Source organism: Chenopodium quinoa, unplaced genomic scaffold, assembly GCF_001683475.1.
Source record: "Chenopodium quinoa cultivar QQ74 unplaced genomic scaffold, ASM168347v1, whole genome shotgun sequence".
NCBI classification, from domain to species: domain Eukaryota; kingdom Viridiplantae; phylum Streptophyta; class Magnoliopsida; order Caryophyllales; family Amaranthaceae; genus Chenopodium; species Chenopodium quinoa.
Window position 1 is genome coordinate 2243925 of NW_018743574.1, and position 25480 is coordinate 2269404.

Sequence of the window (25480 nt, forward strand, 5' to 3'; positions counted from 1 at the left end):
TTTTTATTTTATATAGAAGAAAAGTGCAATTATGAGTTTTTTTATTTTATTTTATTTTAATTTTTTTTTACCCTACAATACTATATGCTTTATTTATGCAACAATTTAAATATTAATGTTGCCCTAATATCACTTTCATCTAAATAGGATAAGGGTTTTTAATTCTATAGATGAAGTAGGAATAGATTTTTAACAATATATTGAGAAATACGTATATTTTTTAGCACTTGTATGGCTAGACATTTCAATTGTTCCTTTTTTTTTTTAAACAAGAAAAAATATGCTAAAATTAAAAGGAGAGTAAGATAAAAGTGTTCATTATACGGGCTAAAAACTAGTGATTTTTCATATTATTTCCAACTACGTATTAAATTCACAAAAATAAAACTTCAACTCCTCCAAGTATTCATGCATGCAGCACCTAGCTACCTAAAAAAAGTCCAAATTGGAATCAAATAATGGAATCTAGGCCAGGCTTGGCAAAAGGGTGGCAAACTCTTGTAGTTTTGAGTCTCATTATTGTCTTCGAGCTTTAAATGTACTCTTAATTATGCTATTATTATAGTATAGCTTAAGAGTCTTCAACCTTAATTATATATCAAGTAGTTTTCATCAGTTGTAACTTAGAGTATCAATACCTTTATTTTCATACGTGTAATGAATTTGAAGTTATGAATACATACATTAATGCGCATACTACAAGAATTTAAAAATAAATAAAAAATAAATAAATAACTTAAATGACTTTTATTAAAATGAAAAATACACCAAGATTAGGGAAATTTTCTCTCAAGACTGAACCTTGTCTTAGCTTTAAAAAAAAAAAGAGAGAGAATTTACGTTAGAATAATGGATCTATACTTGATAAGTCTGACCACATAAACTTCATATAAAGTATAGTTTATTGTAAGTGATTACAATTATAATCTTTGACCATATATATAGATAGTAAATTGGAATATGTTGATGAAAATGAGTGAATAACTAAAATGAAAATTATAGCATAAGCAAACAACCAAAGTAGCTAAGCCAGATTTGCACCCAAAACAAATAATAATAGGTAGTAATAAGCTGAGCTAGATATTTATAGTTTGTCTTTATTAGATAATGCAATTAATTATGTAAATCGTAATGATTTAGGCAAGGAATTTTATGCTCTATTTTGTTGCCATGTAAGCTAATCAAACAGTACTATTTGTTAAATCCATCAATCTTTAATGCTCCATAAATTATGCAATGTTGATTTGGATCACAATTTGGGTGGATTAGCTTTCCCGTTTTATTGCTTCACTCATGAGTTTCATGACCCCCATTAATCACTCCCTACTCTTGGCCCTCCACATCTTTAATTTCATCTCTAGCTTACTCTCTACATCCATATCTTTAATTTATGATGTCATAAATATTATTATAGGTAAGGAGAGGTATACAAAAATCCCTTTTGTTATGAGGGTGGACACTTGAATCTTAACCTAGTCACGCATTAAAGTCAAAATGTCACTCTACTTAATTTTCTATCTCACATATTAAAAGATAAAATCAACCATTCACCTAAATCAGTCTCTGATAAAGTACGTAGTAAAACAATCAGAATAAACCTATATTGTAGAGACGGAAAGAGTATAACTCATGTATACTAATGACATGTTTGTTTGATTCAAAGTTCAAAGATAGCATCAATTACCCTTTCCCTTTAAGTGGGGTCATTATGCCTCCATCACTATCACTAATTTATACTTCATTTTTTTTGTCCATTTTTCCCACCTCTCTTAGTGATGAATGCAAGAACACATAGAGGGAAATGTTAAATAGTGTGGACCAACCTTTTCAATAATCCTAATCTATGCAATATAGTCTGACTATCCCACTATCATAACAATAATAAAAACACCCCCACTTCTTCTCTCTAGTCTCTACCCTTCACCCCCCCTCAAAAATTTTGATGTATTTTTTTGGTTCCTTCTCTCTTTGATTAATATTTTTACTTTCCCTCATTTCCCTCCCATGTCTCATGTGTTTTGTCTCCCATAAAAATCCTCTCTATCAACCCCTTATCACCTTCTCTTTTTAAAACCCCGCCTCGAATACAGGGCCGCAGCAAATGAGGTTTTTTTCACTAGTGAATCGATTTATATATTAACGCTTTCGTGTTACTATATAAATAAACATACTAGTAGTATATTCTAATGCATTAGCCCTAAGTTACTCAACCCCTTTTTTTATTTTTTCATTTTTCCCCAAAAAAAAAAAAAAAAAATCCCCCTTTTTTATTTTTTCTAATTTGTGATGAGAGAAATTGGAATGTCAATCCCAGAATTCTTCACATGTCCAATTAGTCTAGAACTGTTCAATGATCCTGTGACTCTTTGCACAGGACAAACTTATGACAGGCCTTCAATTGAGAAATGGCTTGCAGCTGGGAATCTTACATGTCCTGTTACAATGCAGAAGCTTCAAGATTTATCAATGGTGCCTAATCATACCCTTAAGCATTTAATTCAACAATGGCATCTTAAGGGTAGTCATAATTATCATCAATTTAATGATGATTATTATTATGATGATTTTTACAAAGTGGGTAATTCAAAAAATGTCTCCTTTTCTTCATTAAAGCATACTCTTGAATTTCAGGATTCTAGTTTGGAGAAGAAAATACAAGTTTTAGAGCAAATTAGATTGTTGTCAGAAGATTTGCCAAGAAAAAATGGGGGTTTAATTCAAATGGGGTTTTTCTCATTGATTTTGGGGATGATTTTTGGTGCAAAAATTACCCAAGAAATGGTTGGTTTGGTGGAAAAATCTCTTATTTGTGCAATAAAATTGATGCAATCTTCTAATTTAGGAGATTTGAATATGCTTTTGGAAGATTCCAAGTTTGAAAATTTCAAAGTTTTACTACTAGAAGGAAGTTGTATGATCAAGACAACATTGTGCAATATTATAGAGAAAGTTTTTGTTCAATCAAGTTTAGCAACAAAAGAGTTAGCAACCAAAATTGGAAATGACACAAAAGTACTCAAAACTATGGTTGGGTATGTTGATGATCATAAACAGAACTCCAAGCTCGCCGAGGCATCAATTAAGGCCATCTTAAGCATTGTATCAAGCTCATCACAGGAGCCATACCGCGAAAATTTGGTCAAAGAAGGGGTGGTTCATACATTGATCACATACATTTTCGAAGTCGAAAGTGGTAAAGATCACAAGGACTTAGCACCAAAGGCAACAAAGGCACTAGAATTGGTGCTAGATTTAGAAAGTGGTAAACAAGCATTTTTGGTAAAAGAGGTGCTTAATAATGGGATTAAGGCCTTAATTAAGATGGTATTTAGAGTATCAGGAGATGATTTAGGGAGTGAAAGTGCAGTAAATTGTCTAATGAAATTGTGTTATGAATCAATGGAAGTTAGTGAAAAAGCAATTTGTGGTGGAATTTTGACACAATTGTTGTTGTTGCTACAAAGCCAGTGTAGTGGGCGGGCCAAGGGTCGGGCCAGGATGCTGCTAAAGCTGCTAAGATCCATGTGGGCTAAGGACCCAATACATGTGTAGTTAGGATTATGTTATGTTATAAATGTGGGGCCAAAAGTTCTATGTTTGGAATGAAAAGGTCAAGAAAGAAAGTGTAATTTTTTTTTTTTTTTTGCAAGTTTGTAATCCTTGTGGCCCTAATGAAAATTGATTTTGGAAGTTGAAATTTTCAGTAAATAAGATTGAAAGTGAAAAAAAAAATATTATGTATTGTATTGGAATCGTTTTTTGATTTATTTACGACCATTTTTGTTTATGATGATGTTGGTTATGTTTTGTTTTGCTGATTCTAGATATAGCTTATTTAAAACTTCTCATCTTCTTAATTGAGAGTAAAGTCCTTGACAACCATAAGGAAGATGGACGCAATAGCCATGCTCCATCCTCGAGTTAAGTTCACGACAAGTGTATCATCTTTCAATTTTTCAATAAGTTGTTTGAAGAGTATAGTAAATGTTTTATGGTTTTAATCATAACTTAAGAGAAAGACAGTAATATATATCATTTGACGACTTGATGTGTTTATGGAAGAACATATGAATTTTAACTCATGTTGAATGAATCCATAAAAATCAATTGTGAAATTTACAAGTAGGAGGTAAATACAATTTTTTTTTTTTTTTTTTTTTTTTTTTTTTTTTATGTGCGATACAAACACTATCAAGTAATTGATACACCTGCTATGCTACTATGAAGATTGACATATAAATGCTACATGTTAGAGAGTGTTACTATAGTATTCACTATTCCTCATAAAAGGACATGCTATTTTGAGAATATATTTTTTTATGTGACATACTAATGGGATTAGCACTACTCCCAAATTCCAATATTGTGATAACACATTGAGAAGAATAAAATAACTTTAATTTGAGAGTGCTCATAACCTTTCTATCTTATATACAATTTTCCATCTATTGGCTAATCAAAGCACTAAAAAAGACATCAACTATTGTCAAATCATATTGGTAGCCTTTATCTTTGTATTTGGAGATGCGATTACGTGCTATCTTTTAATATTATATAACTATATAAGTAAATCTAACATTATAAGACTATAAGTTAATAACATATCTCCATCTTTTATTCTCTATGTCCCTGTTTTCACTTTATAATAAAATAAAATAAAATTACTCGTAAGTTAGTTGTCTTACTAGATCACTTCGAGTGCATTTAAACCACTCCTTTTAATGTAATTGAGAAAGCATCCAAGATTATAAAGTTAATAGTCTACTTTGTTAATCTCATACAAATGAATTTAGTACAACCATAAACTACTTATTCAGATTCGCTCCACAATAAATCACTCGATCAATTAAGACAATATTTTGAAACAATTTTGCCATACTTTGTCTTAAACATCAAACGTTGTAAAAAAGACCACTAAACGCTAATATCTAAGTTCTATATTGATCTTCCTACTTTTCAATCATAGAATAAAATATCCCAAAAATTATTATGATTCTAATTTAGTCACATTAAACACAAGTTAGGCCAACTAGCAGTCATGTACTACCTAAAAAAAAGTGCAAAAAAGCAAATAAAAAGATGGGGAAAATGGTAGTTCATTTTCAACCATACTCATGCAATATAAATTATGAAATTTGACTATCAACGTCACTATTTCCTTAAGAACAAGGTTTTTTTTTTTTAAAAAAAATAAATAAATCAAGTGTGTTAGTGGGCCCACAACACGCTCCACAAATCCACCAGATGCCTGTCTCTATTTAAACTAAACAGTAAGTAATTACCGTCCCATGCTTTTATATTACTATATATGGAGTTTTTCATTATTATTTGCAAGTCATTAGTTATCTCTCTCTACCTATTTTGGTACATTTTTTATCCTGCATAATAATGCAAGTCCCACTTGATTTTCTAACACTTATTTTTATTTTACCATTCAATAGTAGTTGTTTGGTTGATAAAAACATACAAATAATAAATTACATTTAACAAAAACTTCTACTCACAAGTCACAACCTCACGTACAATGTTCTGTTTATAGACGACAAATTGAGGCAATAGAAATAAGTCGATATAGTCTTATATTTTAAGGACAATACTTATGCCAATGTTCGCTGCAAGCTTATCCACTCCCAAACATCTCTTTTCCTTCATAAATTTCCAATAATACTAAGAAAATTGATGAAGGAAAACACATGTTTGGGGTGGATGTCCATTCAAATGAGCATTGGCAAAACTGCCTTACAATTTTACATATAATCATCATTTCACTACCTGTACCACCAAAGAAAAGAACAGAGAACGAAGAATAAGTGGTGCAACGACGCTACGAATACTAGCATGGAAATACATGCGTATTTCTGCATTCTTCCAAGGTGATATCTGCACTAACTTTCAAATCAAGGCATGACCAGTCAGTATTACCGATATCAAAGATCAAAACAAATTCAACATTACAAGTTCCAATTTCAGTTTATCAAGCATAAGATTTACAAAGAAACCACCCAGCCACCAACCACACCCAGAAGAAAAAGGCAAAGAACTACAGTGAAAACCTGCAGAATTAGCAACAACCACTTGCAGATTCATCAGCCTCGGGTGGTTTTTGCTTGAAGATGTTTTTCTTTACTCCTGCTGAGCCCTCAGCTAAAAGGCTTGGTGTGTCCAAAACCTGCAATTCACCAGAACAATTCTCATATCATCTTATGTTTTCATCATTCAACAAAAAAGTATTGTATACTTCAAAAAGAGAGGGGGGTGGGGGTAGAATAAAGAGCTCAGACCTATAACAAACAAAAAACAGAAATGAAAGTGAGCTCTTATTGTTACTGACTCAGGTGCAAGGGTCACTGTGTCAGATATGAAGTACATGTCCAAATGCAACCTAAATATAAAAAATGAAATAAAAAAAAAAAAACAGCCAGAAAACCTCACCTTCAATACAAGCTCTTCAAAGCATTGCTGCACATTTACACGTGTTTTTGCGCTGCATTCAATAAATAAGCATCCATACTCTCTAGCAAAGTCGATTCCCTCTTTCTTTGTAACAACTCTTTCACTTTCCTAACAAGACAGCATAAAAGGTCGGTGATTCAATTTATACATAACATAACAACTCGACTTACTTATTAGCAACAACATACACTACAGTGACAAGCAAAGTATAGTATCTTGAATAATTAGACTTGTTCCACAGCTCTTCATTTCTAACGACACCTATGCAGTTATCTAATGTCCGAAAGTCACCTTTGTTCTAGTTTTGGTACAATGGAATAAGAACCTTCCTTTCAAAATTTGAAAATAAAGCATCCAGTTAAAAGGTTTGTACAAAAAAAGGCCAACATACATTTGATAGAAAAAAATAAAATAAAAATCAAGCAGGGAAAGAAACAAGGTGAAGGGAGGAAAAGACAAACATACAAACGTATTAGTTAAAGTGCCTTTCAATTTTTTTGGCTTTGCACTAAATGTACATCAATACAAGTTGCTCTCAGAATAGGTTCTTCAGAAATAGAAACATAAAAAAAACGCAGCTCAGTTGGGTCAAAGCAACATTAACATTTTGTTATACAGACTGGACTCGGGCTTGGTCAATCATCTTCATATCTTACCCAGTCCTTTTTGAAACGAAGCTCCTAGCACTAAGGCCCCCCAAAAAATTAAAGACACATACTCTTTATGACAAAGCAAATCATTATAAATTAAACAGCATTTCTTCAATTTAGGTTTATTCAATTTGTTTCTACCAGACAAGATGTTGGGATCTTGGGGTCTGGGGGCATTCAAAGGGACAGGAGGAAAAACAGAACGTAAAGAAAAAGCAGCAAGCAAAATGTGAGACACCAAGTACCTTATCGACTTTATTTCCAACAAGCATTTTGATACAATCTTGGTTAGTCGAATAGAGATCAATCTCCTTTGCCCATATGTCACGGAGATTAGTAAATGTGTCCCTCCTTGTCACATCATATACTGTTCCCATCACATGAAGCAACATGAGTGATCACATCACAAACAAACGACGGAGCTCAAGCAAGTCTATAGCAATTTTTTGACTATGCAAAAGATAAAGAAAAGAAACATTGAACTGAAAATTTATAACCGTCCATTATACACTAGTTCCCATGGTATAAGCACATCAAGGAGTGATATAACTGAACCAAAAATAATACTGTTCCTCATAAAGTGTACTATTCTGATGAACCAAAAATAAACTAGCATTTTACAGCAAGATCAATCAGAAAAAAAGTGATAATGAAAAACAATCCAAGCAACATTATCAACAGAAATTCCTTAATCTTAAAACATAATTCTCTCTGCATTAAGAAACAATAGACAAAGCGAGAAAGAAGACATATATATACCCATGATGATTCCTTGTGCTCCTCTATAATATGAGCTTGTTAAGGTCCTGAATCTCTCTTGCCCAGCTGCAAGAAAGTCAATAGAACTCCATTAGAAGATACTTCAAAAACCTACTTCCCCAGTAGAATTGCAGTCCATCACATATAGTATAATTTTTAAGCAAATATTTCACAAGATGAAATTAGAAAAATGACTGAATACTCCAACAATCTTTTAAAAAGGAGCTAAGAAAATACTCTTTTTTTTTCACTATAACATCAGTAGATAACTGGAAAACTCTTCTACATATTAATTTACTAGGATCAATAGGATTACAACTTATACACTTAGTGAAGACGTAAGGAGTGACATAACATGAACAGCCTACACTGCAGTGCAGTTTTAAAATTGGTTTAGATGATGGCTTAGTGTCTAAGTTGATTATCAAAAAAAGATAAGATACACAAATCTGGTCTCAAATACACTCTCTTTCCCTGCCTTAGGTGAGAGCGACTTGAAAGGCATTTGGTACTCTTAGACACTAGGCAATGGCTCATTGTGCAATGGCAGGCTGAAGATTACTGGGTATAGCATCAAGAGCTCATTCATGAAATAGGCCAAGAAAAACTTCAAATGCAAGTTTACATATTTCTCAATATTGAAAACCTACTTGAAAAATAACCAATAACATGAGCGAATTCTCCCTAGACTTGTGTCACGGAAATAATTTCACAACATCTTATAAGTTATAACAAGAAGCTGAATTAAATAAGCCAGGTGAAACAAACAATCTGAACACTTACAAAGTTGGTATAAATAGGTTCAGAATATCATAGACAAATTACAAGGACATTATTCAAGAATATTACTGAATAGGAGCAAACAGTGATAGCGAGGTTCCGTTACCTGTATCCCAAATCGCAAGCTTCAGCTTTTTGCCACCAATGTTTACATACTTGACCTTAAAATCAACACCTGTATGACAGCAATTAACAAGTGAAGATATTGTTCATATAACCACAGCAGATGGCTGTAATCAACATTATAAACCAAAATAGCAAATTGAATTATGTAAAAATAAAATACATAAACCACTACTTATTGTACACAGACCCTTCAATTACCTATCTAATATTCAACATTCAAAAATCATAGTATTGTATACCTACTACACTTCACATTGATTCTGTAGAAAATGAACCTTCTAGATCTAAGTAATTTTGGGATCCTCACAACTTGATGGCGTTCAATATGGGTGTAAGAGAAACTGAGAAATTCAAATCCACTACTAACGAATAACAACTAAAAAAACTAGCTTCAAGACTTTCAAGATATGGGGGTTGTTTGGCAATTGGCTTTTTGCCTAACTTTTGGCTTTTGGCTTTTAAGTTTGGTCAAACAGCCAAAAAATATGTTTGGTAGTTGGCTTTTTTGTTGGCTTTTAAGCTAGCCTTTTCGCCAAAAGCCAAAAGCTAATAAGAGTAGCTTTTTTATTGGCTTTTGGCTTGTTGGCCCACTTTATCACTAATAAACAACTAACAATCATTAATAATTTTACCAAACACTTTTGAAAACAGCCAACTTAACACAATAACTTAAAAAGCCAACCCATACAGCTAATACTTCCCGCTAGGCAAACAAGCCAACATCCAACCACTGATTGCCAAACAACCCCATGATGCTCATACTAGGATACAAGTGTCAAATTTTGGAACTCGGGTATGGGTCTAAGAGTCTAAAATGGAAATTCGTATGGGATTAAGGTTTAGATTGATTGATTGATAGGGAAAAAGATCAGAATGTCCAAAATTATTATTAGAAGGTGTGGACAAGGATACATTTCTAATTTACAAACTTATGCTCCCCCGTTTTTTTTTTTTTTTTTTTTTTTTTTTTTTTTTTTTTTTTTTTACAATTCATTTGGCCAAACTTTAAAAACATTCACCATATATTGTTATTATAAAGAATAAAACTAATCATGTGAAAATGGATACATTCTTCTAAATATGCAGCCTCATAATATCAACTTTTAAAAAATTTACAACTACGATAATAGAAATATTAATGTCAAAGTGGTACATTGAGAAACGGGAAAATTGCAAATAGGAAGTAAAGAAAAGAAGAGAGGGTGTACATAAGTTCAAAGGTTTTTCATTTCATGGTCAGATTTTATGTCCAAACTCCAATATCCATATTTCTAGAGTGTCAAGTATCCGACATAAATATTTGAGCTGAAATGAGACGCCCGAGCATCTGAAAACTAATTTTAAGCTAAAATAAATTCCCAAAATCTCCAGCTCAACATAAATAACCAATCCATTATCACAGTGAGAATAGTGCTATGTAAAAGCATATGCTAGATGAGATTTGCTGAAAGATCCACCAATTACCAAACCTTAGAGACCATTGCATGGCTAATTCCAGGAGACATGTGGCCTACTTATCCATAGGTGAGGCACATGAAGGTAAACCCATCCTCTTTTCCATAATTTAAGTATTCAAGCACATCCCCCCACCCCCACCCACTCCGCCGGCCAAAAAAAAAAAAAAACTCTCTACCCTCTCTTCTTTCCTTTGCCCCCCTCCCACTCTAGGCTCCTCTTCTCACAACCTTTAATCTTATACTCTCTTCTTCTAACCAACCATGTTTTTTATGCATTAAGTACAAGTTACTCCAATAGCTCAACATCATTTGCATCTCATGTCACGGAGTACACCCAAACCTTACTCCTACTTCCTGAACCCTATTATAGTAATGCCCACTTCCTAGTATTGTGTTTATTGCTTCATGGACATTACTTACCCGGTCAGATGGGTCCCAAAGAATACTCCATCGTCACACATTCTACAATGATGCCTCTAAATTCCGTTCCATCATTATCACTTTGCACTATTGCACTAAAACATCAGCAAACTTCATAACATATTGTTCTTTTCCTTATTTTTCAGACTACACCATTGTAGTACAGAACGTAAAGTCTTAGATCCTTCCCAATTCCCACGGCAAAAACTCAACATATTCTTACATTAGTTACATATACACTCCTGTCCTATTCCTCAATTATATTCCTCAAATTATCAATACCTATACATACATTCTCATTAGTCATTACAATACTCCTCAAATAGGAAATCTCATCAATCATCTTGCTTAAGATACTGGTAATTGCAATGAGCTGATTCCAAATCATTGTGACATATGACTAATAAAAATCATTTTAATCCAAATTCTTCACAATTAAGCATAACCCATGTTTCAGATACACTAAAAATCAAAACTTATCAATCCATAAAAATCAAAAAAGAAAAAAAAAAGCACCCTTTATCCTAAAACCCTAAAAAAAGAGGATATATTGTAATTGCAAAAAAAATAATACATAAAAAAAAGAAATGCGTACCAATTGTAGGAGAAAGATCTTCAAAAGTATCGGAGGTGAAACTCAACAAGAGACTACTCTTTCCAACACCAGAATCACCAATCATCAATAACTTAAACAAATAATCGAATTCTGGGGAATTTGAATCCATAATCCTTCAATGAATAATCAAGCAGAAATTAGATTTAAAAAAATCAATCAATTACTTAACAATGCAAAATAAACAAAACGAGAAAATACAAATAAATCAATAGGAGAAAGAAAAATAAAAGATAAAAGAGAGAAAAATAAAAGTGATAAACATAATTAAAATTACCTGAGTAATTGTAAATATGATGAGATGTGAAAATGAAAGAGAAGAAATTAGGAGAGAGAAAGCGTGAATGTGAAGATCGGAAGTAAGACGAACCGCCGAGAATAAAAGAAATGACCGCTTTTTGACTTCGCTAGTTTCAGCCTTCAGGCACCTGCCACCTTTTTCTTTTCTTTTCTTTCTTGTGTTGTGTAAGAATTTTGGAACTACGGATTAGTAGAGTCTGACTTGCGAAGCTGGACTGATTAACTCGATACAGATCTTGGTTTAATATACAAGTAGTACGAAATAAAAATTTAGTGTTTTAATAATTGTTTTTTCGAGTTTATTACTCCAATTGCTTGATTTCATTAGAGATTTGTAAAGTTGTGCTAGTTATTAGACATTGTTTTAAAGAGGGTTTTTTTTTTTTTTTCTTCTTCTTCTAGGTTGGGGGGATGGATTGAAGGAGAGGGTGGAGGGAGGGATTTGGGTTGTTATGCTTCGATTACTTACTATTGCTGTGAGCGTGGGGCGAGAGGGGGCAGGAAGGAGAGATTCGGATTGTTATGCTTTTGATTACTCCGTAACCTTTGTTGTGAGCGTGGGGGAGAGGGTGGAAACAGGGAAGGGGGGATTCCAACAATGAGTTGATTACTTAATTTTTGTTGTGAGCTAATAAAATCTAGTAAAGTTAGTACTTAGTGGTCATAATTTAAATGATTATTTTACCGTTATGTAATATGAAGGTACATATCTTAAGGATCTTCAGTGAGCTTTATTTACTCGGTACATAAAATTAAACTTTATGATATTGTTGTTGATTATGATCATATTTGAGGTTATTGACATCCAACGTGAGAAAAGTCCACTTGAAACTTGAAAATCCATCAGAAAAGAGATTCAATTTATTAATTGTTATTGTTATCTCAATGCATTGTCGAAAGAATCATGTATTATATCTGTAACAATTGAGTATGCATAACCATAAGGAAGTTAATTTGTTAATCCATCCCTGATGATACAATTTCACTTTTCAACAGGAAGGGAGATCCTTGTTCTGTATAATTTGGTATTCAAAATCGTAAAAAGAGTTGAATACAAGTAAATCAATCTTCTCAACATACTTGCATATACAAGATCGCCCATTCATTTCTAACCGAATAAATAAATAAATAAATTCAAAATCATCTAGGCCTGAGGGAACGAAAAATATCAGTCATAAGCAAAATTGCATACGAAGCAATCCCTCTGCTGATCCCAGCCACGCATCCGTATTGATGCCTTCATAAAATTTAAATAAATAGTAAATAAAAGAAAACAGCTTTGTTTCATATATTGCACATCAGAAAGCAACCAAGAAAAACCTACCTGCGCATCCTTGCCAGCATGCAGCCATCGGGACACAGCTGGAAAGTTTCTCCTTAAACAGCATTTCACCTGATCTGATATTCCAAATGCGCACTTTGCAGTCCTCACCTCCTATGGAAAGTACATGTATAAAAAGTATATCAAACACATGATAAAAAATCTGAGTTAGTGAGGTATGTTGATGGAGTAATTTCAGACTGAGATCAACCTGGTTGATTAAGACTTAATTATTGGGCTAAATTATTATAAGCTGTGAAGGTTTGGATAATTTAAGGATGGTTTTAGTTTAGGTCAATTTACATAGGTTTTAGGAAACTATCTCAAACTTCCAACTGTTAGACCCAAAATTCATTCACGATCAGCACAATAGCCATGCGACAAGACATACCTGACATAAGATACCGCTCACTTGCATCAGTTGCAAGCTTGATATGACTGTGGGAGTTCACGTGACCTTCATAAGATTGTACAGGCCCTCGTTTAGTCAGGCGATGATCGTATAGATATATCTGTAGAATAATAAGTTTCTCCATAGTAAGCTCTATAATGTAGATAATTTCTTGCACATGTATTATAAAACTTGATGTTAATGCAATAAATTAAAGGAGCCCGTTTCCGATGAAGAATATTTTCCTTATATGTGTGAGAAGTAATCCTCCTCTTAGTTAGAGTTCGTGTCAAGATAGTCTACAATTTTAATGTAGTATTACGAGGATATTTCTAACATGTTTTTTGCACATATGGTAATGCACCATTTCAAAAAGCAAGGCAAACATTTCCCCAAATCAGTTCCACTTTCCAGATGCAAGACCTGGATTTTCAATTGCGCACAACCAGAATTACATAAAGGACTGCTACCAGAAAGAAACAACTCCTTAAAACTTGAAACATAGTGCAATGAGCAAGAATTGCACCTCTGACTAGTGCCAAAATATACATTTTAAACCTCATGAAGATAGACATGTAAGGAAACATGCTTGAAATGCAAGATTGGGTTACTGACCGATCCATCCATTGAGCTTGCCAAGAAGTATTGGTCATACATTTGAAGTGACTCCAAACTACAATTTTGACCTAGCAAAGTTTAGTAGGAAAAAAATACATTAAATAATTGATAACTATTTCTGGAAAGGAACACTAACCAGCATATTGATGAAGGCATGTATACTGTAGAAGAAGGTTGTATATTTCCTTTAAGCTGCACAAAAATAGAAAGGTTGAGACAATTAACACATAATTAAACATCCAGTTTGAATCACAGCAGAGGTAAAGGGATATCACAAAGCAAAAAAGATCATGAATTAAATGACAATTTATTCGAAGTAGACTTTCTACAAATTTCAGAACACAGCCAGATCCAGACATAGAGGTGAGAAGAAAAGTGAAAAGAAAAAAAAGTAAACACAGTAAGGCCATATATTCTTAATCTGTGTCAATTACCACAAAAGGTTTGGTCCTTTTCTGACCAGGTCTATTTGAATCATCAGAAGGGTGAAATAAACTGTGACGAGCAAGATGACGTTGCTGTTGCCGAATGTCAACTGTTATTATTGCTCCCTTTCTCAGTCCACAGAGAGCAACATTCCCCTGTGACATCAAAACGTTAAACCAGTTATACTTCGTTTACTTCAGAAAAACTAAAAAGCCTAAGTCCCTCAAAATCATAATAGCTGTACATAAATAAGATAGATTTAAACAGAAAGATCCACTTTCAGCTGAGGATTTTTCATAGCAGGCAGTACTTATAAGTTGTAACATATACGAAATATAGTCTAAGAAATACATCAACGAGTAGTACTAACTAATGCACCAAGTTTTTGGCTAGTGATTTTGCGCAAAATGCCCACAGCAGGTAGGATTTAGGCATGATGCTCAGTATGCACTAAAAGAATACACGTACATATATATAAGAGCATGACATTTTGACAAAAAAAAACGTGTATTTGCTACTTTATTTTTAACAATTGCTATTATATAACACATACCACATTTTCTTTTATCATAATGTCATATTCTTTACATATGTACTAGAGCTCTTTTAGCAACCCCAAAACAGGTTTTCCCGCCACCCCCCCCCCCCAACTTCACCTCTCTCATCCTAAGCCATCTTTTCGACAACATATTGGCTGTAAACGAACATCTCATCATTAAAATCCCCAATTACCAATGGCTGCATAAGTGGAGAATCAACAACCAAATCCTCAACAAATTTTCGTTATCTATACACACACACACTTTATCCACCTTTTTTCTTACACCCCCTAACCACATTAACACACTTTCTCTCGGTCCCCTATTGGCTTAATTTGTCTAAAAACAGTAAAATATAAGATGATTCTGAAACCAAAGGTAGTACGTACATCAAAAGGTATCATCTTTAACAAGTTCAAATTGTGAACTTTCGATATTTCTGGAAAGTTATGCAAAGAGATAGCCATATATTGGATCTAGAAAAGAAAAAGAAAAAAAAAATGAAGGAATAAAAAGTTAAACAGATCTTTCTCTCTGTTATCAGTATTATCACAGGTCAGCACTCAGCAGAATAGGATGTAAATCAGGAAAGCCTCCTCAAAATAAATTTGTTATAAAGAAAAATAGCAAAAGTTTTTGAAAGTTGTGCTATGAATCAAAGGAGTAAATAGGTTCATTTATTTCTAATATTCCGAATAAAAGCTCCACATGGTATATGCCAGTAGTCTAGTAGTACAATTTCTAAGGAGGTGCCTAACACATGTATCGACCCAGGCTTGCCCCAAGCTAGATTCACTCCTTGCCCAGCACCTGCCGGCTTATTAATGTACATGCCAAACATTAACATAGGGAAATAAAAAGGTTTATATTCCTTATACAGTATAAAATCCATGGCAAGGTTTAAATCAGCATCATGACTGCATCCATCAGTTATACAGTAAGATCAGCTATGGCACTATGCAACCATATTGCCAACCAGTGCTACATTAATATAATTACATCAACATGCAAATTGTATATTATGTAAACAGATAAATTGATGTTCAAAACATGAGACTAAGGCAGAGAGAAGTAGAAATTCAGAGCTTGCTCGCTCGTGGAGTCGTGGGAGAAATTCAACATAAATAAATAAAACATCTACTATGAGCTACGACAATTTTCCACCCAAAATCCAGGAGAGTTATCGTTTCCAAAAAAAAAAAAAAAAAAAAAAAAAAAAAAAAAAAAAACTCACTATATCTATTATTTGTCAGGAAAGGGATAAGAGACTGAGAAAAAAAAAATGTAGGTAATATGTAAAGAGACACCACACTAAGGAACAGGCCAAGCAACCACTTGTTAAGAAACAAATAATGTAGATAAGAATATAATTTTTCTGTTAAAGAAATTCATCCATGTAATTGTGCTTGGTGACACAATAGTATTTAGATTATAATACACTACATCGTGAATGAATCAATTCCATGCTTTCTACTAGGCAATTTAAGAGCACGTCATCCACTTCCCACAAAAAGTTTATGCCATCTACTGTACACAAAACCAAGCAAAAGAAAAGGGAAACACGAGGCAAAAAGATATGCCCTCAGATCATGGAAAGAAAAGTCATGCATGAAGTAATCAGCACACACGGGATAGCACCTTTAAAGTCTGCAGAACCAAACCAAACTTCAAGAGAATTAAATTACCGACTGAATAAATTTCACTGATAACACATCACTTTTACTACGGCATAATGTAGATGATACTCCACTTTCCAAATCCACCAATGTAGCTCCTAGACTGGTGCCTACAAAAACCATGAAGAATGAGTTATCATGTAAAGTTCAAGAAACGAAAAATCCATGCAGATCTGTTGTTTTGTTATGATTTGCATGCAGGAATTAAAGGATTTAGAGTAAGATTGGCAGCCACATGCCCCACATCAGAAGTCAGCTCTGTGCATACATATTTGCATTTCTAAATGATATCTTGCATAGCCTCCAGGACCTAGATAGCCAGAACATCAAATTTTGTCAAGTCTCAATCCTAATCTTGTAAAATTCAGAATATCTTCTTCTAAATCAAATGAATTCAACTACTCAACTTGTAAAGACTCTAAAGTCCTTAATTTACCTGTTCCTCTTATCCTGGCCTTGTATAAACCACAGCTTATGAAGTGGATCTTTCCAAAAATTTACCATATTCCTAGTATCTAAAATGTCACAGCATCTATAATTGTCTGGCATATAAGACTTTTATGGCATTGGGATTATAAACCATTCTAAGTCCCATACAATATCACTGAATTTATCAACTTAAATGCACTTCATTGGTCACCAATATTGCGCAGTTTGCCCATCTAGATATGTACATGCAAACACAATAACTTTCTTCAGTTCTTCTCACAGCCTTAGATTTAGTTAAGGATACAAGATTTCCTGCATCATTTCCTGATAATAAGAGTATCACCCTATAGTCCCTACATACTGTAAAGCGGCCAAAATATACATGAAAAAGGTAATGGAAAAGGCAGCTGATATCCAAGCTACCTTACAAGTCTTTCTGCAAAGCTGATTTAATCTCCATGAGCCCATTCGGCAAGAAAGATGACACCTGGGAAGTTCCAACACTAAATTGAAGGCATGAATACTTACAAGGATCTCCCACCAATTACAATAAAAAAAAAAGGCACAATATTGCAAAGAGATATGTGGCACTAGTCAAGCCTTTGGTTCTTTTTTCCACCAGATAATCCTTGGGCTTTTTGCACTACCTCACCAAAAATTTCATTTTTCATATATTCCAAACGTGCAACAGATGATATATAGAACAATACACATCAAGGGTAGAAGAATCCAAATTGAATACTAGAATCTCATGAATTTGAATTCACTAGGGTAATCCTACGTCTTGAAACATAACAAAGACCAACAGGAAGTAAGAACACTTTGAGTTATAGCGATTACCATAGTGGACAAAACACTATCAGAAAAATGCAACAAAAAACGAAAACAATAGGAAACCCTCGTCACAAATAGCCTTTTTTTGACCTGTCTCATTTACCTTTAGGCTAGCCATTCCGTAACGCTTTAAGCAGGCCAAAAAACATTAGGAAACCCTCGTCACAAATAGCCTCTATTCTGTCTCGTTACCTGTAGGCTAGCCATTCCTTAACACATAAGTAGGCAAAAAACAAACAAACACCACTTGGCCACTATCATAGACTCACTCCATTGTGTTTTTTTTTTAAATGAAAAGTTAACTGAGTCAAGTCACCCTATCACATACCTTAACAAAGCACAAATAACAAGCAATAATCTCATCGCCTCAAATGCTACATCAAAAAAATATTGCCACTAGCTAAAGCATTTTCGTCACCTAGATTATTCTAATTAGAGAGACAAATCTATCAGCAAACAACTTCCACATCAAATAAAAAGTGGATCAGCCAGATTTATAAATGTAGGTTACCATACAGTAGGGTGAAAAGATAGGATTAGAATATCAAACGTGTAACATAAGTATACTTGTATATATATATATATACACAGTGGCGGATCCAGGATTTCCAATCAGGGGTAGCACGTAAGAGTAGTTATTTAAGAAATTTAAAACTGAATTAATACCGTACTTTATTTTAGGGATTCATATTGAAAAATTCCTGAAAAAACAATAAGCAAAATAATAAACCAAGTAATTTTTTGGATATAACGCAATGTGTTAGTAATACATTGTTGTGCTCATTAATTGACAATAATGTGATTTTGGATATTGATACATTTGACTAAGAACTTATTCAGAAAACAATTACTAAGATGTATTATACTTTTTTAAAAAATTATAATAGTATAAAAAAAACACACAATCATTACATTCAATTAATAAATACTTCATACTTTCGTAAATAATTTGTGAAAATGAAAAAAAAAATCATCTTTATCAATAAAAAGTAATGGAACAAAGAGCAAGGGTAGTAGTTAAGGTGATAACAAAGGAGAAGAAAAAAACAATGTGAAAGTACCAAAATTGGGATTCGAACCCTGACCTATTGCACAATCAAATCTTACGCCGAGTTTCCTTTAACCACTGAAGCAATAGCAAACATCTTGTGTAACTAAGAGTTTAAAAATATTTATACCAAATTTCTGGGGGTAGCATGTGCTATATGAGAATTGGTTTTAAATTTAGAACATGTGAGTAAAAGTTTAGAACATACGAATAAAAATTTGGAACATGTGTCTGAAATTAAAATTTAGAACATCTGAGTAATAATTTAGAACATCTATGTGAGTAATATGTTTTAAACATTTGATTTAAGAATTAGAACAAGTGATTAAAAATTTATAAAATATGCTTTATGAAATTTTAAACATATGAGTAAAATTTAGAACATCTGATTTAAGATTATGAACATGTGAATAAAAATTTAGAACAAACTGATATAGAATATAAAAAGTGTGAGTAAAAAATTTAGAACATATGAGTAAAAAAATAGAACATACGCTTTAAAATCTGGAACATATAATTAAAAATCTTAGAACACACATTTTAAAATTTAAAACATATAAGTTAAAATTTTGGAACAAGTTATTTAAAATTTATGATATTAAACTTAACTAATTTATGGTTTAGAACATGTGAGTACTAAATTAGAACATTTGATTTAAAATTTAGAACATAAAGAGTGTTCTCACATAAGAAAATTTCTCATGAGAGCCTCCCCCTATATATATATATATATATATATATATATATATATATATATATATATATATATATATATATATATATATATATATATACATCACAGATTAAGCAGGAGAATGACAACAGTGTCCAGACTCCAGAGTCCAGAGAATGCACATAAACAAAGATATAGAGGATTAGAGGGCACCCATGAGAGGGGGGGGGGGGCATGCAGCACATGGCACCCACGGCAATATTGCCAGATTTTTATTGAGGCAAACACAATGCACTCTTTTCATTTAAGAAGTAAATGCTAATTAACAAACTTACTATGGTTCTATAACAGAATGTAAGAAGGGGTGAACAATAAATCATGTGAAAAGTACACGATTTCAGAATTTTCAGGAACTTACCAACAACAGCTTTATGGCCAGTGTGACTGGTCTCTGCCCCCCATATAGTACAATTGAGTGCAACATGTCTTCGCAATCTCCCAACGACAGCAAAATTTGAAATTAGATCCACAGGATCAGCCAGATTTAGAATATAAAGCGCACCACCAGATAATTCTGACCCCAATGTTGTAATTCTGTCATCATATGTTAAAGAAAAATGGAATCGACACAACAACAAAAGCATGAAGGCATCAATAATCCAGCAACAGAACCCAGAACCCCAGTTCAGACAACATCGTCAACATGTACATTCCCACATAGATCAAGAAAGCTGGGGTGAGAGGAGAGATAAAATTGCAGAGCTCCCACACCTTCAAGTAGGGAAGATAAGCAGCTGACCCAAACTGCAATAGAGCGTGGCATAGCTTGATTTGACTAGCAGCAACTCAAGCCTAAGCTAGAACTTGTTGAGCTAGAAGATCCGACTTGGTTCAGCTCACAACTACACTCAAGCTAGAACTAAAGATGAATGCAAGAAACAAGTTGCAGCCAGCAAAATACTAATTCATATTACAAAATTCCTTTTTTTTTTGGCTACTGTTATGATATCCTCATAAGCATTTTGTGAAATCTATACTAGATATAATGACTCATAAGTCATATCTCATTATTTACCAAATAAATTGTAACTAAAAAAATAAATTAAATTGCTTATGAGCTTTCTAATCCAAGTCAAGTCTGCTGAGCTCAACATGCTAAGGTCTAAAGTGAAGTTAGACTAAGCAGCTCATTTAAATCAAAGTTTGAGCATGCCAAAAGCTAGCAAATGGACTCGCTGATTAGTCCCTCATTATCACCCTTGCCTCTAACTATGATATTAGGGAAAAAGAAACATAAGCCCCAATGCAAGGTAGTCAGCCGTGATCTGGCATATGACCCTAGTCTCTGTCACCACTCTGCACCTAACCTTAGACCCTGACCTAGCTAAGAGAATGAATGTCTAATGACAACACTCCTTACCTCCAAAAGGAGGTACTTGAATTTCTAATTTTTTGACAACCTGGTGTCAAATAAAATATTTTTCAGTAAACAGTACGGGTGCACAACACTAATAGCTATTGACCAATTACTCACAACTGTGCTATTCGTGAAAAAAAATATATATATATATTAAGTTGCCTAAAAGAAAGACAGAAAGTGGCATCACATAATGCAATTTATAAATAAGGCACAAATTATATGGTGGGTAAAATGTTTCTAGAATTCAAGGACCACAATTTACAGAATTTCATGTATATGATCTATATAAATGGAGAGTTTTGTTGACAAAATTGTGCAAGACATAGAATAGGTAGATCATGAATGGATACAATGCATGTTGCCGAGCTGAACTATTATTATCTGCTGCATCGTATTCTTTTCTGGATAAACTTATTGAAGATATGCTTGATGGCATAATCAATGTGGATCCGTTGAATTTCCAAATATCTTTGAGTGTCTGGTTGGAGCCAGAGTCATCTTGTTCAGGCCAAACAAACTCTGCAGCAGTTTTGTGACCATGCTGCCCAACATCTCCAACATCAAAAAGACTACACAAGAAAAGCCTTCAGATGTTACAACATAAGTAGCAATTGACAACTCAAAAAATCTACAAAGGATTATTTACACGGAGCATATCACTCTTACAAGTTACGGTTTGAACAGAACTGATAGGCAATAGCAGCTATTTTATACTTTGTTTCAGAAAGCAACATAATCTAACTTGGGTTTTTCAAAACTGAGTGCATTGAAAACTGACAATAAAAAATTAAAAAAAAAAAACTGGAAATTACTTTTTCATCCTTCCATATTTTTGTTTTCGGTTTTCAACAATAAAATAAAATAATAATAATAATAATAATAATAATAATAATAATAATAATAATAATAATAATAATAATAACATCTAGAAACAATAAATGCTATAGTTTCCAAATTTCCGTTGTCATTTTTCAAAACTAACATGATTAGTATAAGTATGACTAATTAAGTTCATTATACAGGCTATAATAAGATAGTATGGCTTACAATAAGCTATAAAACCAAAAACTGAAAATTAGCATTGATACCAAACGGGCCAGTAAATACAAAGGTAACATATTAGACCCAACAAACCTCAAGGAACCATTCATACCACCTGTTATTAATGCATCTGCAGCACATTGGCCCTCAGGTGTCTCAACGGCAATGTGTGTTAAGGCCAGCGAACAGTCAGCATCCTTTTCTACATCCTGATATTTCCAAACCTGTAATAGATAATTATCCTTCTATCAGAAAAAGATAGAATAATACGTATGAGGAGATGGTTTCAAGGAGAACCCCTTGACTCAAACATGGGTTGGGGTCCATGTCATGGAAGAAAGAGACTAAATGATTGGGGTTAGGACTAATGACTTTTCTACACCTGTTTGTAATTTTCTGAAAACACTAATATCTAGAGTATACATAACACAGACATATTCTTGTGTAAATCCTTACAGTCACTGTATAAGAGTGACAAATTCTTAATCATTCAAACTCTGCAACCTCTGGTGGAACTTAAAAGCTCTAACAAGGTAAAGTCTGTAGTCCAACCTCCTGCCAACAGAATCAATACCAAGGCAACAGCTTCTTGCACATACAAATTCCTTACAAAGCCCTGCAACCAGACGGCTATGAAGCAAATTCTAATTGTGCAATGTGCAAAGATATAAATGCCGCAACCACATAAATACTTTTCCCTAACCATGAATCCTGACTGCTTGAGATGTTTATAGAGACTTAAATGTGAGCCTCATAATTAAGAGCTTTTCTAATGCAGGAGTTGTTTTGGGAGGAAGAGTGTTATAAAATGCCTTCAAATTTTATATTTTTGATGTAACAATATGGAATTCTTGTCCCTCTTGGTTTTGAAATCTTTTTAAGCATCACAGCTTTGCCAACTATATCCCCCATTTTACTTTTTGACATATCCTCTATGACCCCAATCATGCTCGACATACGTACAAACTTGACTTTTTCCTAACTGCCAATTAAAACTTTTCTATTCTCTTTAAAGGCATACATACTAGTACATTCGCTCGATCTTCTCCAGTTTGCAAGCCAAACTAGCTGATATACTGAACATGGACACAAAATATGTGGACAAACTAGCCAAAATACTCTTTAGAAGGGACTATCCCTTCGGCAGGCATTCTGATGGTCACTTTGGAAATCTCTTACTATGGTATATTTTCACTATAAGAATATCATCAACCAAGTATATTCACACCTAAAGAAAATGCTCCTCAGCTTTTTCTCAACATTCTAAGGACATAAATTTCTCATGGAAAAAGAGTTTCAAAATATAAGCTCCGGAAATTTGGAATCATAACACTGTTAGATGCCAAGCTCACCATTAGATGGACAGTGTAGTTTACAAACAGCTGAACAAGTACCAAAAAAGAGACATTATGTATACAATGTCATTATTATTACCATTAGAGTTAGACAAATGCCCCTAACGAGGCTCTCATCTATAGCGAGGCTTAGTCACACAGAGGTATCTGATGAACACAGCCTCACCCTAAGATTGCAAAAGGGCTTTGTTCTATCTAGGATCTGATGCACGCAGAAAGAGCATTAAAAAAAATACCTTTGGTTTCGAGACCAGCTTCTTTTTGCATTCTTCTTGAAAGCTACCCTTTCGATCACTTAAATCAACAGTACTACCATACAATTCCCTACATTGAAGCAGCTTAGAAATTTTAATATCCTTCTTAAGCTTGCTTGGTACCTAAAATAGATATTACAAAATCAGAAAAATAAATTGATATGCCAATTGCCAATTTTTAATGAACATTGATGCAAGCAAGGGCTAAATAGAAGAAGCTAAACTAATACGCAGTAAACATTAATCAGTAAGTAACAATATAACACCAATCGTTGCATAATTTTGTCACAAGGAAATATATTTAATGATTAAACATTAACATGACACCCTAAAGCAATTCAATTTTAACAAAATACAAGATTCAACGAAATGGGTATCACTTACAAATCAAAAAAAAATTGAACCTTTGAATAAATTACAAGGAAAACTGACCTGGGTTGGCAATGAAACAGGGCTTTGATCAGGAGGAACTGATTTAGGTTTACGGGAAGAACCAGGAATTGGACCCTTGATTGGGAAGTATCTGTTCTTATCTGGGTCGTAATAAAACCCAGGTAAATCTGCAAATTCACACAGCAATTGCATTTATCAAACAATTTGATTTTTTTTTTCTCAGAATATATAAGTTGTGCATAAAAATTGCAAAGAATTAATCTTTAGTATTATAACCAAAGAAGAAAATGAAATTAAGGGTACCTTGTGGCATGTCCGGCGAAGAGGGAAAGTTGACGACGGTGTTTGATTATCAACGACAAATTGCGGTGCTCAGTCAGACAGCGGAGAGAGAATTTGGCGAAGGCGGCAAACAAGTTGGGAGTTTGGGGTTGGGACAGACTATACGTTGGTAAAAGTGTATGTGCATTTGGGCGGTGTTTGGGTTTATTTGAGCAAAATTAACTTATTTGACATTTGACAAATATTAAGGTCTATTCTAAACTGAATTGAAATAAATATTTTATAAGAGAAGGAAATTAGGAGTTGAAGTGAACTTATTAGAGCTGAATTAAAATAAAAAATAATCGTATGAGAACAGACCCTAAGTGATTGACTAATGAGAGTAATGAATAACAACAACAATGACCACTATAATTAAAAAAAAAAAAACTCAACTTAAAGAAATAACACATCTATATACAACCAATGGTCAGACAACCGGTCAAACTAGCCAAATTAAACAGCTGACAACCAATTGTCAAACAAGGCCCTTATTGGTCATTTTGCATACTCAAACAATTTTAAAAAATCAACTATTTACCAAACACATTATTAACAATCAATTAGTCACACATTCTAATGAATTAATTATTTTAACCAAACCAAACAAGAGCATCAAATTCTTGATTTCAAACAAGTTAATAAATCTAACCAAACAAAACAATAGCACCAACCCTAATTTTTTTTTTTTGAGTGGTATGGTGATGAATGATTTGCCAAAATGCATTACTTGAGCGAGTGGACGATTTTATAGTGGAGAAATTCATTCGATGTTCAATTCATCTACTTGCTTCCTTAGCCTTTCATAAACCTTAAACATACAATCAGGTTAAGGCATAAGTTAAATGAGATAGTGAAGGTGTTAATAAAAGGAAGATGAACAAGTTTTCTTTTTAAGACAATCATCACACCAAACGAGTTTAGATCCAAATCCCTGAACATACTGCTATTCATTTTCTTAGCTGGTTATCAACCTTTGACTTATAATCAATATAGCCTCTAAAATTTAAAATACGTATCGCATGTATTTTAGTCGAATATAGGCATAGCACATTAGAGCAACTCCAATGGTAAACTAATTGTCAAATTAGCTTGTCATGCCACATAAACTTTTAAGCTAATTGTCTATTTAGCTCTAATGGTTAGCTAATAGTTTACTATGTAAATAGACCACACTCCCATA

The 25480-nt window shown here is 33.3% G+C and overlaps 3 protein-coding genes across 4 annotated transcripts; 1 reads left to right on the top strand and 2 right to left on the bottom strand.

Annotated features, from left to right (window-relative positions):
• The first annotated feature begins 2301 nt into the window (after window positions 1–2301).
• On the top strand, window positions 2302–3552 carry LOC110681764 (U-box domain-containing protein 25-like). Its single transcript, XM_021857889.1, has one exon. It carries the CDS (start codon window positions 2302–2304, stop codon window positions 3550–3552), a length of 1251 nt encoding a protein of 416 aa, XP_021713581.1.
• Window positions 3553–5476: 1924 nt separating this feature from the next.
• Window positions 5477–11838, bottom strand: LOC110681984 (ras-related protein RABC1). Of its 2 annotated transcripts, XM_021858181.1 has the most exons (8): window positions 11536–11838; window positions 11241–11374; window positions 8749–8817; window positions 7863–7928; window positions 7349–7470; window positions 6433–6561; window positions 6054–6169; window positions 5477–5889 (listed from the first exon to the last, which is right to left on the bottom strand). In XM_021858181.1, exons 2-7 carry the CDS (start codon window positions 11368–11370, stop codon window positions 6062–6064), a joined length of 624 nt encoding a protein of 207 aa, XP_021713873.1. In that variant the 5' UTR covers window positions 11371–11374; window positions 11536–11838; the 3' UTR covers window positions 5477–5889; window positions 6054–6061. The 2 variants fall into 2 exon arrangements, with proteins under 2 accessions (XP_021713873.1, XP_021713872.1); XM_021858180.1 differs by having other exon boundaries at window positions 5477–6169; window positions 11536–11824.
• A 748-nt stretch (window positions 11839–12586) lies between these two features.
• LOC110681982 lies at window positions 12587–24844 on the bottom strand. Its single transcript, XM_021858179.1, has 13 exons — window positions 24280–24844; window positions 24016–24143; window positions 23566–23706; window positions 22068–22198; window positions 21284–21502; window positions 19932–20107; window positions 16539–16639; window positions 14323–14469; window positions 14025–14080; window positions 13886–13943; window positions 13271–13391; window positions 12883–12993; window positions 12587–12795 (listed from the first exon to the last, which is right to left on the bottom strand). The coding sequence occupies exons 1-13, from the start codon at window positions 24287–24289 to the stop codon at window positions 12731–12733; spliced, it is 1464 nt and encodes a 487-aa protein (XP_021713871.1). The 5' UTR covers window positions 24290–24844; the 3' UTR covers window positions 12587–12730.
• Between the last annotated feature and the right edge of the window lie 636 nt (window positions 24845–25480).